Source organism: Coenobita brevimanus, chromosome 73 (genome assembly GCF_032717465.1).
Source record: "Coenobita brevimanus isolate Jiangsu-jjx chromosome 73, ASM3271746v2, whole genome shotgun sequence".
NCBI classification, from domain to species: domain Eukaryota; kingdom Metazoa; phylum Arthropoda; class Malacostraca; order Decapoda; family Coenobitidae; genus Coenobita; species Coenobita brevimanus.
In genome coordinates this window covers 35,663,949-35,677,627 of record NC_137026.1, presented here as the reverse complement: position 1 = coordinate 35,677,627, position 13,679 = coordinate 35,663,949, and the positions used below count along the sequence as shown (strand labels likewise).

The 13,679-nt window shown below is 48.2% G+C and overlaps 1 protein-coding gene across 1 annotated transcript in view; it reads right to left on the bottom strand.

The window, feature by feature from the left end:
• Positions 1-1,375: 1,375 nt before the first annotated feature.
• The window catches only part of LOC145407532 (uncharacterized), a 12,939-nt gene continuing 635 nt past the window's right edge, over positions 1,376-13,679 (bottom strand). Inside the window, exons 2-11 of the mRNA XM_080278456.1 lie at positions 12,240-12,427; positions 11,237-11,413; positions 10,832-10,969; positions 10,423-10,539; positions 8,929-9,255; positions 8,327-8,655; positions 6,608-8,287; positions 3,153-4,816; positions 2,622-2,729; positions 1,376-1,822 (exon numbers count right to left, since the gene is read on the bottom strand). Coding sequence (XP_080134582.1) covers positions 1,376-1,822; positions 2,622-2,729; positions 3,153-4,816; positions 6,608-8,287; positions 8,327-8,655; positions 8,929-9,255; positions 10,423-10,539; positions 10,832-10,969; positions 11,237-11,413; positions 12,240-12,427 — 5,175 coding nt within the window. The remainder of the gene's footprint in view (positions 1,823-2,621; positions 2,730-3,152; positions 4,817-6,607; positions 8,288-8,326; positions 8,656-8,928; positions 9,256-10,422; positions 10,540-10,831; positions 10,970-11,236; positions 11,414-12,239; positions 12,428-13,679) is intronic.

The following is a 13,679-nucleotide window of genomic DNA, read 5'->3' as shown; positions in this document are numbered from 1 at the left end:
GGGAAAAGGGAGAGAAGGAGAAGGGAAAAGGGAGAGAAGGAGAAGGGAAAAGGGAGAGAAGGAGAAGGGAAAAGGGAGAGAAGGAGAAGGGAAAAGGGAGAGAAGGGGAAGGGAAAAGGGAGGGAAGGGGAAGGGAAAAGGGAGGGAAGGAGAAGGGAAAAGGGAGAGAAGGAAAAGGGAAAAGGGAGGGAAGAAGGGAAAAGGGAGGGAAGGAGAAGGGAAAAGGGAGGGAAGGAGAAGGGAAAAGGGAGGGAAGGAGAAGGGAAAAGGGAGAGAAGGAGAAGGGAAAAGGGAGGGAAGGAGAAGGGAAAAGGGAGGGAAGGAGAAGGGAAAAGGGAGAGAAGGAGAAGGGAAAAGGGAGAGAAGGAGAAGGGAAAAGGGAGAGAAGGAGAAGGGAAAAGGGAGAGAAGGAGAAGGGAAAAGGGAGAGAAGGAGAAAGAAAACTGGTGCCTGGAAGAGGGACAGGTTAAAGGTCGTATCCGTTAACATTACTCAAGGGAGGCATCAGAGGGAGGGAGGGAGGGAGGGAGGGAAGCTGAGAAAGATAAGAGAAGGGGGAGGAGGAAGGAAAGAGATGGGGGAGGAGGAGGAGGAGGAGAAGGAAAGAAAGATGGTGGAGAGGAGGAGGAGGAGGAGGAGGAGGAGGGGGAGGAGGAGGAAGAGGAGGAGGAGGAGGAGGAGGAGGAGGAGAGGGAAAGAGATGATGGAAAGAAAAATGGAAAAGAGGCAAATATATATATATGTTGATAGCATGGCCAGCATAGCATCATGAAAGTCAAATTGGGGGGGGAGGGCAGTAAAAAAAAAATCATGGTGGGCAAAGCAATGTACGGGATCAACTGGGGGATAAGGAGAGGTAAGGACAATACACCCTGCAAAATTGCGCGTAGTAGGGGGTGTAAAAAAAAAAAAATGATCATGGTGAGCAAAGTAATGGATGGATTGATTTGGGATTGTGATGGGGGTACGTGAAGGGATACGGACAATACACCCTGCAAAATGGGTGTAGTTGGCGTTGTGCAAAATGACCATGGTGAGCAAAGTAATGTGCGGAATGAACTGGCACTGTGCTGTGGGATAGGGAGGGGCAAGGACAATACACCCTGCAAAATAGGTGTAGCTGGGTGTAGTAGGAATAATGATTTGAGTATACTACAAAGTTATCTCAATCTTTTTCCCCAAGAACAAGATAACCTTATATTCCCCTCACGCGTCTGGCCTCCTACCCTTTCCTTAGTGTGTAAAATATATAAAAGAAAAATAAAATACAATAAATAGCAAAAATGTCAACACTCACCCTTTAAGCGAGAGAGACAGACAGACAAAAATACGCCAATAAATAAGAAATCCAATAGAATAAATCGCCAAGATACGGTCAACACTCACCCTTCCCCTGCAGCACATCTCTGGCCCGGTACTTCTTCGTCACCCTTCTGATGTTCCTCTTTCGGCCCCCCTTCTCGTTCAGGGAGCCACAACCCCCGTTTTTTGCCCTCGAGCGGCGGTAGGAGGTAGTCGTCGATGAGTAGGGATGCAGAGGGGACGGGTAGAGGGAGGAACAGGAGGAGAGAGGGTGATACGCGGATGGCGAGAGCTGGTAACTTCGTCTGGTCGTCCGCGCGCCAAAATTCAAACTCTCGTAGACGCCATCTGGAGGCAGTTGGAATTTGGTCCCATCCTGGTCGTGGTGGAAGTCGTCCGTAGTTTCCAAAGCGACGCAAAGGGGGTCGTCGGGGGGTCGTGGCAGGGGGAGGGGGTCCTGGGGTACTCGCAGGGAGGGGTGGGGGCGTGAGGGAAGGGGAGGGGGAGGAGGGGGAGGGTCCTGTGGCATGAGAAGAGAGAAACATATGAGTGACGCTGGGTTGTAAACACTAGCTTAGCGTGTTCGTATCGCCTTTCTCTCCCCGATTTATTTATTTATCTACCTTCCACATAACACCATATCCTATTTCCTTACATATTAGTTACATAATTTATCAATATATCATGGGAGATACACTAAAACTTAAAAGAAACGTTCTAAATAAATCGCTTAGGAAGAGGTGTGAAGGCTTCTATACCAACAAGAGGACCAGTGTAAACATATGAGATTTACAAGGTTGACTGTAAACAAGGCCTGAACTTACAAACAGTGGTATATTCTGTAAACACGCTGTGCCTGTTGTGTAAACTGAGTGATATAAATGATTATTGAGCTGCAATATGGAAACTGGTGCTCTCTCTCTCTCTCTCTCTCTCTCTCTCTCTCTCACACACACACACGCACGCACACACACACACACACACACACACACACACACACACACACACGTGACTAGGGTAGGCGGCACGTGATGATGATAATGAAGTGATGACATTATAATTCAGACTAAAACACACACACACACACACACACACACACACACACACACACACACACACACACACACACACACACACACACACACACATATACACACATCCCCCCACACACATACAGCCCCTCCGCACACACATCCCCTCCCCACACACACACACACACACACACACACACACACACACACACACATTCCCCCCACACACCCACCCACCTGGCCAGCGTAGGTAAGGGATGGGCAGGGGTGATGATGATGATGCTGTACGGGACCTGGCATTGCACAGGGCCGCCTCCCTCTCTTCACTGCCCTGGGTGTCCTGTGCCCCCGGGAGCATATGTGTCCTGCGGGGTCTAGGGCCTTCTCTAAGGTGCCCTGGTAAGCATTCATGGCAGAGTATAGCTATTTTTGACAATGTAATAATAATAATGATGATGATAATAATAATAATAATAATAATAATAATAATAATGGTATTAGTAGTAGTAGTAGTAGAAATAATAATAATAATAATAATAATAATAATAATAATAATGGTGGTGGTGATAGTAGTAGTAGTAGTAGTAGTAGCAGTAGTAATAATAATAATAATAATAATAATAATAATAATAATAATAATAATAACAATAATATCAATCTTATACAAGCATTATATATCAAGCATATGACAACAATAATATAAAAACAGATATAAACAGACATAAATATAAACACAGATACACACAGATAGATATATAAAGATAGATACATTACAGATAGATATATACAAAAGATAGATAAACTCAAGAAATCACACACCTGATACTTCCTAGGTGTGGAGTGTTGATTCTTGCCCGTGTGGCGCCAGATCCTTGAGGGTGTGGGGAGGGTGGAGTGTGGTGTGGCTGCCCTTTTCTTAGATGACCCTTTTCCTAGACCCCCAGGCTCTAGGATGGGGTTCGGAGCTTCGTTCTTCACCCTAGAGCTTCCTTCAGTTCCTAGAGCGGGGTCTGATGCTCTCACTTCCCTTCCACACACCCCCATTCCTAGATCCCCACTTTCCCTCGTTCTAGGCCCCCCTTTCCCTACAGCGCCGAATTTCAGGGACCTGCGGGCTAAAGTGGACTGTTCGGACTGCCTAGAGGAGGACTGAGTGACCCAGGAGTCCGCATCGTCGCCCGGGATGGTACAGTACTCATGGTCTAGGAATTTTTGTGGGTCCAGAATGTGAGAATCTGTATTTATCGAGTTGGAGTCACTTTGAGGGGCAAATACTTGTGGCTGGACGACGGTAGGCACAGGCACGAAGTTTGGGGGGTGCCTGACAGGTATGGGGGTGAGGTATGCAGTCTCTGAGGACTCCTGGGGGCCTTGATTCGACCCCCAAGAGACGGAAAGCGAGGAGGAGGTCTGGGGATGCAACTTAGAGGAGACCGAGTTGGGTAGGCTTGTCTTGGAGCGACCCCCCTTGATATAAGTAACTTTCTGCGGTCTGTAAGTAGCTTTTTGGGGTCTGTAAGTATCTTTTGGGAGCCTGCAAGTATCTTTTTCGGGTCTATAGATATCTTTTTGACCTTTTTTGACATCCGGGGACTCGTATCCGGGGTTAGTCTGGAGCCAAATGCTAGAGAGGGGCTTACGAAAATTGATATTATGATTTTTGCTTCCGTTTCTCAGGTCTATGCGGTGGTTTTGCAGATTCTCCTTGTCACACGTCACTCCCTGTCTCGCTTCGTATATACCTTTGCCATTCTCGGGGCTCTGGTACAAGGGGTTGCCTACGTACCAGACACCGTTCTTCATGGTGTTCTTCACGCAGTTCTCCCCGTCCTCCCTCTCCTTCAAAATGTTCTTCTTCGTGGTTCTGTTATGGGAACTATTTTCACCGTTCTTCGCGCTGTAGATCACCTTATTGTTCCTCTGGCTACTGTTTTCACCCCTCTCACCGTTCTTCACGCTGTTATTGTTCTTCTGGCTACCGTTTTCACCCCTTTCACTGTTCTTCACGCTGTTATTGTTCTTCTGGCTACTGTTTTCACCCCTTTCACCATTCTTCACGCTGTTGTTGTTCTTCTGCCTACTGTTTTCACCCCTCTCAGCGTTCTTCAAGCCGTTCTTCACGCTGTTCTTCTCCACGTACCACACCGTGTTCCTGACCTTGCTTCCGTGGCCGCTGCTGACGATCTTGGCTTCCTTCTTCACCTCAGGACTCAGGTACATAGGATTATCCACGAAGACGAGGATCCCAACTCGCTTAGCCTCTGAAACGCCTGAAGCCTCTGAGGGACGTCTGGAGGGTTCTGAAACTTCCCCAGGGCCTGAAGCTTCCCTAGTTTCACCCCTCCCCTTCCTCCCTCTAAAAGACCGTCTCAATCTAGCCAGCATCTTATCCTCTGAAGCCCTTCTTATCTTTTCCAAAACACCTGGACTTAGATATATGTCCTCTGCTAGGTCAGTGTCTAAGGTGCAGAGACTTAAGGCATCTGGGGAGGGTGGAGACTGACTGGGAGAGTAGCTTGGAGGCGTGAGTTCTCCTCCTGCCTCCTCCAGGGCCTCTCTACCCCTTTCCTCCACCTCCAAACCCCCCTCTCCCTCCTCCTCCACGCTCTTCTCTCTCCCTCTCTCCAATTTTCCCTCCTCCAACAAACCCCTTTTCGCCAGTACCTCCAAGCGTCTTCTCTCCACCCCCTCCAAATCTCCGTCCAACCCCTCCAAATCTCCGTCCAACCGCTCCAAATCTCCCTCCACCACCTCCAAATCTCCCTCCACCCCCTCCAAATCTCCCTCCAACCCCTCCAAATCTCTCTCTCCCTCTACCTTCTCCAAAAGGTCGATATTCTCGCCATCCACTACCGCCTCCAAAGACCAATCCGCGCTGACGGTGTGGTTGGAATCCTGAGAGACGCCAGACGGAGGCCAGTATTGTAAGAGACAGTGGAGACGGTACAAGCTGTCCGCCTGCCTCCTCCTCTGTCTCTCGCTGAACCGTCTCTCCCTGTGTATCTCGCCTTGTCTCTCCCTCTCTGTCTCACTCCGTCTCTCCCTCTCTGTCTCACCTTGTCTCTCAAACTGTCTCTCACTTAAGTATATTTCTATCTGTCTCTCCCTCTCTGTCTCACTCCGTCTCTCCCTCTCTGTCTCACCCCGTCTCTCACTTTCTGTCTCACTTGGCTCTCTTTCACTGAGCTGTCTCTCATCTTCTCTCTCACTTGAGTATAGTTCAATCTGTTTCTCTCTCTCAATTTGTCTCTCACTTTCTATCTCGCTGAACAGTCTCACATTTTCTATTTCCTTCTCACTCGAGTATAATTCTCGCTCACTTAAATGTCTCCCGATTTCTCTCTCCCTCTGTCTCTCTATCTCTCCCCGTCTCTCACTTTCCCTCTGTCTCTCTATCTCTCCCCGTCTCTCCCTCTCTCTCTCACTCAACAGGCCAGGAATCGAACCCGCACGCGTTGGGATCCGGAGAGGCACTGAGAGAGGGAAGGCACCAGCAGGCCACCCCCCCTCCATACCCGGAAGCTGGGGTGTCGGGTTACAAGGGGGGAGGAAGGGGGATCCAACCCTCTTAACGGGAGAAACAGGGGATTGGATTCTACTTATAGGCGATTGGATTCTTCTTATAGGCGATTGGATTCTTCTTGTAGGCGATTGGATTCTTCTTATAGGCGATTGGATTCTTCTTGTAGGCGATTGGATTCTTCTTGTAGGCGATTGGATTCTTCTTGTAGGCGATTGGATTCTTCTTATAGGCGATTGGATTCCTCTTGTAGGCGACTCGATCCTCTCATGGAGCGAGATAGATTCGGTTCTTCTGAGGGGAGAGACGGACGATTGGATCCTACTAAAGGGAGATTCGATCCTCCTTATAGGCGACTCGATCCTTCTCATAGGCGATCCAATCCTCCTCAGGGGCAAGATGGGAGATGCGACCCTCCTCAAAGGCGATCCTGGACTGGGCAGGGGATGGGAGTTACCTACTTTTGTCCCCTCCCCTTCTCCCCCCTCCCCCCACCACCTCCCCCCCTCCCCGGGACCCTCAGGGGGGGTTGGGGGGTCTCTCAAAATCTCCTCAACGGACGCCATCAAAGGGACCAGATTCAAATTCAAATTCAAACCCCTTTTCCCGCCTTCCGGACTGAGATTGTGGAAAGACCTGGATTTTTTCATCAATAAGGTGGATTTTTCAGCGTCTTCGGCCACTTCTCTTCCCCTAAAATTCGTCTCTTCGTTCAAACTGATGCCGGAAAGTCTACGGGATATGTCTGCCAAACTTGAGAGCGAGTGGCGTCGGGAGAGAGAATTTTCACGTGAACCGGGGTCCCTGTTTGGTGTGGATAGGCGGTTATTCTCACGTGAACCTGACTCCCTGTTTGGTGTGGACAGATGCTTATTCTCACCCTGACCTGGCTCCCTCTTTGGTGTGGTTAGGTCATTTCCACGTGAATATTTCTTTGGTGTGGATACGCAGTTATTTTCACGTGGGTTTCTCTCCCTCTTTGGTGTGGATAGGCGGTTACTTTCACGCAGACTTGGCTCCCTCTTTGGTGTGCACAGGCGGCTGGTCTCACTCACATCCTTGCTCGGTGTGGATATCCTGTAAGCACTGGAATCAAATAAGTTCCTCCCAACAGCGCTCAACAGCATCCTACTCAAATCTCTTCTGGCCTGGTTTTCTTGCGTCTCCCCTAAATACTCCAAATTAGAAAACGACATGCTGGAGGGCGTGTACTGGAAGGAAGTTTGACTGGAGTGCTGGAAGGAATTTTGGCTATTGTGCTGAAATAAATCATCTATGGAAGCCTCCGTCACCTCGTTAAACTTCCCCCGTCTGATCCTACTCATCCCTTCCTTCAAAAAACTCTCCAGGAAGCCAGGATCGGTGACGTCATGCGAGAGGTGGGGAAAAATAGGCGAGTCTACGTTTAAAATGTCTTCTCGTTCCCTGGCCAGGCTTCCATACCCGTTTTCTTTCTCGCGGAATGGGTGTAACTCCTCTAAACTGAGCGGGGTGCAGGGTTCCTCCAGGAGACTATCACTCCGGGGTGTCTGCGGGCTCTGGGGGGCGCTTAGGGGGCTGATAAGGGGGGTGTTTATGCCCTCAGACACGCCGCTATCTGGGTTATCGCTGCTTGATAGATTACCGCTCCTGGGGCTGGCGTCTGAGCCTTTCTGACCCCCACAGGACCTCAGTTGAACCTCACTGTCATCATCAAACTTAAATTCAATCTCCATCGTGTGTCTCAGCTTCCTCTTCTTCGTGGCTGATTGTGACGGATCCTCTTCTTCGTGTCTGGTGTTCTCGTAAATAACTGGCAAGATTGGATCCGCCTTCTGCCTATTCTGCCCTTTGTTTTTCGTCTTTCCCTTTGTTCCTCCGGGGTTCCCACTTGATTTTGGGGTTCTAGGAGGTGGAGGAGGCGGTGGTCTGAGGTTATGGAGTGGAATGGAGGGTTCACAGTTCGCCTCTGAGTAGTTTATATGCACGTGCTGCCCAGTGCTTCTATAGACACCGGGTTTGTTTACATCTGAGGTGGTCGCCATCTTGTGGGGCTCGGCGTCCCCTCCTTTTTCCACCATACAAGGCTTTTTACTCGGCTGGGACGCTATGTAGAGCCCGTATTGAGGCATCGGGTGTTGACGGTCGTTAGGAGACTTACCAAACCGCGCAATTAGGTCGTTGGAGATCTTAATAGCTACCGGTTTGTGAATATCCTTCTGTGGCTCCGAGGTGAAATAACACGTATCATCCAACTCAGTGTCCTCGAAGTTTGGAGGCTCCGGCAGGGGTCGAGTTCGATCTACAGGAGCTCTTTTGACTAGACTGCTCTTAATCTCGGTCATGGGAAGGTACAGCATGTTTTCGTAAAGGTGGTCACGCAACTGCACCGGCGTCTGATTAGGATCGGGGGAGATACGAAGCTGCAGGGAGGAATAAATATGTTCAGGCTTCTCTCCAGTCTCTCCTCCTTTCCCTCCAGTCTCTCCCCTACTTTCCTCCAGTCCCTCCCTATCTCTCCCTCCACCGACGTTCTCATAGTGCGCCCTTAGGTCTTTCATGGACATATAGATCGCGTTTTCATAGGAATTTTGACTCCTCCTCGAATGCAGACTCGAATCAGAATTAATTTTGCTACCCCGCCCTGATGTGAGACTGGATCCTGAGGTAGTGGTGCTGGATCCCCCTCCTATCTTCTCATAAAGGGGTTCCGGTCGCTTCTTCGTCTTCTCCCGACCCGATCTTCTTCCCTCGACTCTTGTATATATGTGTTCCTCTCTCTTCCTCTCCTCTCTTTCCTCCTCTTGTCTTCTCTCCCTGTTTCTTCCTACTTCTCTGTTCTCTCTTCCCTCCTCTTCTCTTCTCCTCTCCCCACTTCTTCCTTCTTCTCTTCTCTGCTCTCTTTTTTCCTCTCTTCTGCAGCCATAAATTCTTTCCTCCCCTCTCCTCTTCTTTCCATCAGTCCATCCTACTTCTCTTCTTTCCTCTGCTCTTCCTCCTCCTCTCCTCTCAAAGTCTTCCTCCTTCCTCCTCCTATTTCCCTCCTCTTCCTTCTTCCTGTCTCCCTCCTCTTTCCTCCTCTCTCCCTCCTCCTCCTTCCTCCTCCCAAGGCGCCCTATCCTCACTCTCTCCCTCGATCCCTCTCTCCTCTCGTGGCTGGATGACCTCAGCTTCCTATCCTTCTGCCCATCCCACAATCCCCTCAAAAAACAGGAGGAAGGAATGTCAGCAATGGAGTGTCTTTTGAGGATTCTCGTGGAGGGGGATTCTTGCCTCACCCCTCCCCCTCCCTCCACCCCCCTCCTGCCCCTCCTCCCCCCCTCCCTGCCGTCCTCCCTCCGGGGGATGTGGGAGGGGGAGGGGTGGAGGAGGAGGGGGGGGTTGCCTGAAGGATGGGATCTGGAGATTGAAGATGAACGTGACCTGTGGATAGATATGGGTAGATAGATAGATAGATAGGAAGACAGACAGATAGACAGACAGAGATAGATAAAAAACAGACAGACAGATCTAGATATATAGATAAATAGATAGCTAAACATATACACAGATAGATAGATAGACAGAGACAGATAGATAGACAGAAACAGATAGATAGATGGGTTGATAGCTAAATAGATAAATCAGAGTTAGAATGACAGACAGACAGACAGACAGGTAGGCAGCAAAGTGGGCAGTTAGATAAGTGGAGAGAGAGAGAGAGAGAGAGAGAGAGAGAATAAGAAAATACAGCAACACAACAAACAAACAAACACAAACACAAGAAAAACAGGGAAACAACAAAAAAACTTATAAACGATGCTTTCTAGATGTACCTTTATCAAAATTCTCTCTCTCTCTCTCCCTCCCTATCTATCTATCTATTTCTATCTATCTACACGTATGTTTGATTGTCTGTTTATCCACGTATTATAAATCAGTGTATCTATCTATATCTATCTATCGACTGGGTTATTCTTTGTCTTAGACGCTCTCTCTCTCTCTCTCTCTCTCTCTCTCTCTCTACCTATCCTGTCTATCTATCTATCTATTTTTAAACTTGCATTTCTTTATATATCAAAGACAAACTCTCTCTCCCTCTCTCTCTCTCTCTCTCACACACACACACACATTTTTCTTCTCTCTCTCTCTTTCTCTCTCCCTCCCCTCTCTCTCTCTCTCTCCCTCCCCCCTCCCTCTCTCTTTCCCTCCCTCCCTCCCTCTCTCTCTCTCTCCCTCCCCCCTCTCCCTCTCTTTCTTCCCCCTCCCTCCCTCTCTCTCTCCCTCTCTTTCTTCCCCCTCCCTCCCTCTCTCTCTCTCCCTCTCTTTCTTCCCCCTCCCTTTCTCTCTTTCCCTCCCTCCCTCCCTCTCTCTCTCTCCCTCCCCCCTCTCCCTCTCTCTTTCCCTCCCTCCCTCTCTCTCTCTCCCTCTCTTTCTTCCCCCTCCCTTTCTCTCTTTCCCTCCCTCCCTCCCTCCCCCTCTCTCTCTCTCTCCCTCTCTTTCTTCCCCCTCCCTCTCTCTCTTTCCCTCCCTCCCTCTCTCTCTCTCTCTTTCCCTCTCTCTCTCTCTCTCTCTCAGGGCCCTCCAGATCTGCACCTCTATGTAACTCACCTCGCCCTGGACGCCGACCTGGTCCTCCTGGTGGGGGGGTCGGGGGGGAGGGATGGGGGGGTGAAGGCTCCCAGGGGCTCCGGCCGGGGGGACTGGTGCGTAGGGCCTGATGCAGCTCTCTAATAAAAGAAAGAAAAAAAGAAAGTGAGCCAGCTTTAAAATTGTCTAAAGGTTTTAAACAGCAATATTAGAGCCAACTTTAATTTTGCAGGCTGTACTCACACAATATCAGTAATTCTCTCTCTCTCTCTCTCTCTCTCTCTCTCTTTCTCTCTCGCATATTTGGAATTATCTTTATCTTTTTTGAATTTTATGAGTTGTGTATTCTCTCTCTCTCTCTCTCTCTCTCTCTCTCTCTCTCTCTCTCTCTCTCTCTCTCACCTGTCTCGCGGCAAAGGGTAGAAGGTACTGCGGTAGATCGGTGCTGTGGTAGTGGTGGTGGTGGTGGTGGTGCTGGTGGTGGTGGTAGGCCCGGTGGTGGTGGTGGCTGTGGTGGTAGTTGTGGTTGTAGGAGGTAGATATCTGCTGCAGGTGCTTCCGTAGATCGCTGTGGTTGAACATTAATTTTATACCGGGTAGATAGGGGTAGATATTTTGTGGGGGGGGGAGGGGAAGACCGAGGATGGGGTGGAGAGATATATGTGAAAGAGGGGGTTGTGAGTCGGAGGGAGGGCAGCCAAATAACAGGGGACAAAATGACATGGAGGCGATTTGTTTGTGGCCACCCCTTACGGAATTACGGTGTCTGGAGAGAGAGAGAGAGAGAGAGAGAGAATTAAAGAAAGTGAGAGAGAAATAAAGCCAGCCTGCGTACCTATAATCTCCATTGGATATATCGACTAGCGGCCTTCTTCTGGGATCGGCCGGGCCTGTGGTGGGCGTGAGGGCGGGGCGGGGCAGGAGGGCGGCGGGCGTGTGATCCAGCCTCATGTAGACGCTGCCGGTGTCGCTATCGGTGACCTCGCCGGAGAATAGGCGTAGCGGGTCACACCTGCGGGGGGGGGGGGGGGGGCGGAAGTTAATATGAGAGAGGTGCTAATATTTGGTGGTGAGAGAGGGGGTAAAGTTAGAGAGAGAGAGAGAGACACACACACACACACACACACACACACACACACACACACACACAGGAGAAAGTTAGAGATAGAGACAGAGAGGCTAAAATATGACGCCAAAAAATGAGAGAGAGAGAGAGAGAGAGAGAGAGAGAGAGAGAGAGAGAGAGAGAGAGAGGCTAAACGTAAGAGAAAATGGAAATAATTCACAACAGGGAGGGGGAACTTCTGTAAACTTTAACACCCATATATGCTCCCTATGTTACTGTCTGTCACCTCAATTAATTACAGGAAAAAACAGGTAAACACAGAACTGAACACACAGGAAAACACATACATACATACTGGTACACATACATACACAGACACACACATACATACATCACTTAACCATAAAAACAGACATAAGTGACACATACATACATCTATCTATCTATTGCCAGACGCCTTAATCATACATACATGAAACGCTAAAAAAACACACATATACACAGACGAGAAACGTACGTACATACATACATACATACATACATACACACACACGGCCTCACCTTCCATATCTACAGTGCCTCTTCCCGTTACACACACACACACACACACACACACACACACACACACACACACACCGCCTCACCTTCCATATTTACAATGCTCTTCCTCTTCTTTTCTTCCACACACACACACACACACACACACACACACACACACACACACACACACACACACACACACACACACACACACACACACACACACACTCACCTTCCATATTTACAATGCCTCTTCCTCTTCTTCTCTTCCTCTTGGTGGGGGGGGTGGGGCACAGACATCCACCTCTGGAAAATAGATGCGTTTTCCTTTCCTACCCTCTCCCTCTCAGTCTCTATGTCCGCGTTTTCTATGGTGCCTCTGAGGATTTTGGAGGTAGACTTAACCTGGGCGACTTTGACCTACGGGGGGAAAAATATAAATGGAATTTTACCTTTAACATATAAATGGAATTATAACTTTAACGCCAAAATGAAGAGAGAAAAATATATGTGTGTACGTATCGTGATGGGGAAGATGAGTACGTATCGTGAAGTGTTTATGTGTACGTATCGTGAAGGGGAAGATGTGTACGTATCGTGAAGGGGAAGATGTGTACGTATCGTGAAGGGTTTTATGTGTACGTATCGTGAAGGGAAAGATGTGTACGTATCGTGAAGGGTTTTATGTGTACGTATCGTGAAGGGGAAGATGTGTACGTATCGTGAAGGGGAAGATGTGTACGTGTCGTGAAGGGTTTTATGTGTACGTATCGTGAAGGGTTTTATGTGTACGTATCGTGAAGGGTTTTATGTGTACGTATCGTGAAGGGTTTTATGTGTACGTATCGTGAAGGGTTTTATGTGTACGTGTCATGAAGGGGAAGATGTGTACGTGTCGTGAAGGGTTTTATGTGTACGTATCGTGAAGGGTTTTATGTGTACGTATCGTGAAGGGTTTTATGTGTACGTATCGTGAAGGGTTTTATGTGTACGTATCGTGAAGGGTTTTATGTGTACGTATCGTGAAGGGAAAGATGTGTACGTATCATGAAGGGTTTTATGTGTACGTATCGTGAAGGGAAAGATGTGTACGTATCGTTAAGGGTTATATGTGTACGTATCGTGAAGGGTTTTATGTGTACGTATCGTGAAGGGTTTTATGTGTACGTATCATGAACGGAAAATTTTGTGTGTACGTATCATGAAGGGGAAAAATTATGTGTACGTATCGTGAAGGGAAAGATGTGTACGTATCATGAACGGAAAATTTTGTGTGTACGTATCATGAACGGAAACTTTTGTGTGTACGTATCATGAACGGAAACTTTTGTGTGGACGTATCATGAACGGAAAATTTTGTGTGTACGTATCATGAACGGAAAATTTTGTGTGTACGTATCATGAACGGAAAATTTTGTGTGTACGTATCATGAACGGAAAATCTGTGTGTACGTATCATGAACGGAAAATCTGTGTGTACATGGTGCCATACATAATTCTAAGCATATTTCCTTCCATGAATATCTCTCGGAAACTGACCATGTTCGAGATATGGATATAAATGAATCGCTTATAAAAGGTTGTTAAGGGAAATTCCATTTTTAAAGAGAATAAGTAAAAAAATAAAATAAAATAATCTACCCAGGAAATCATGATAAATACAACAACAACA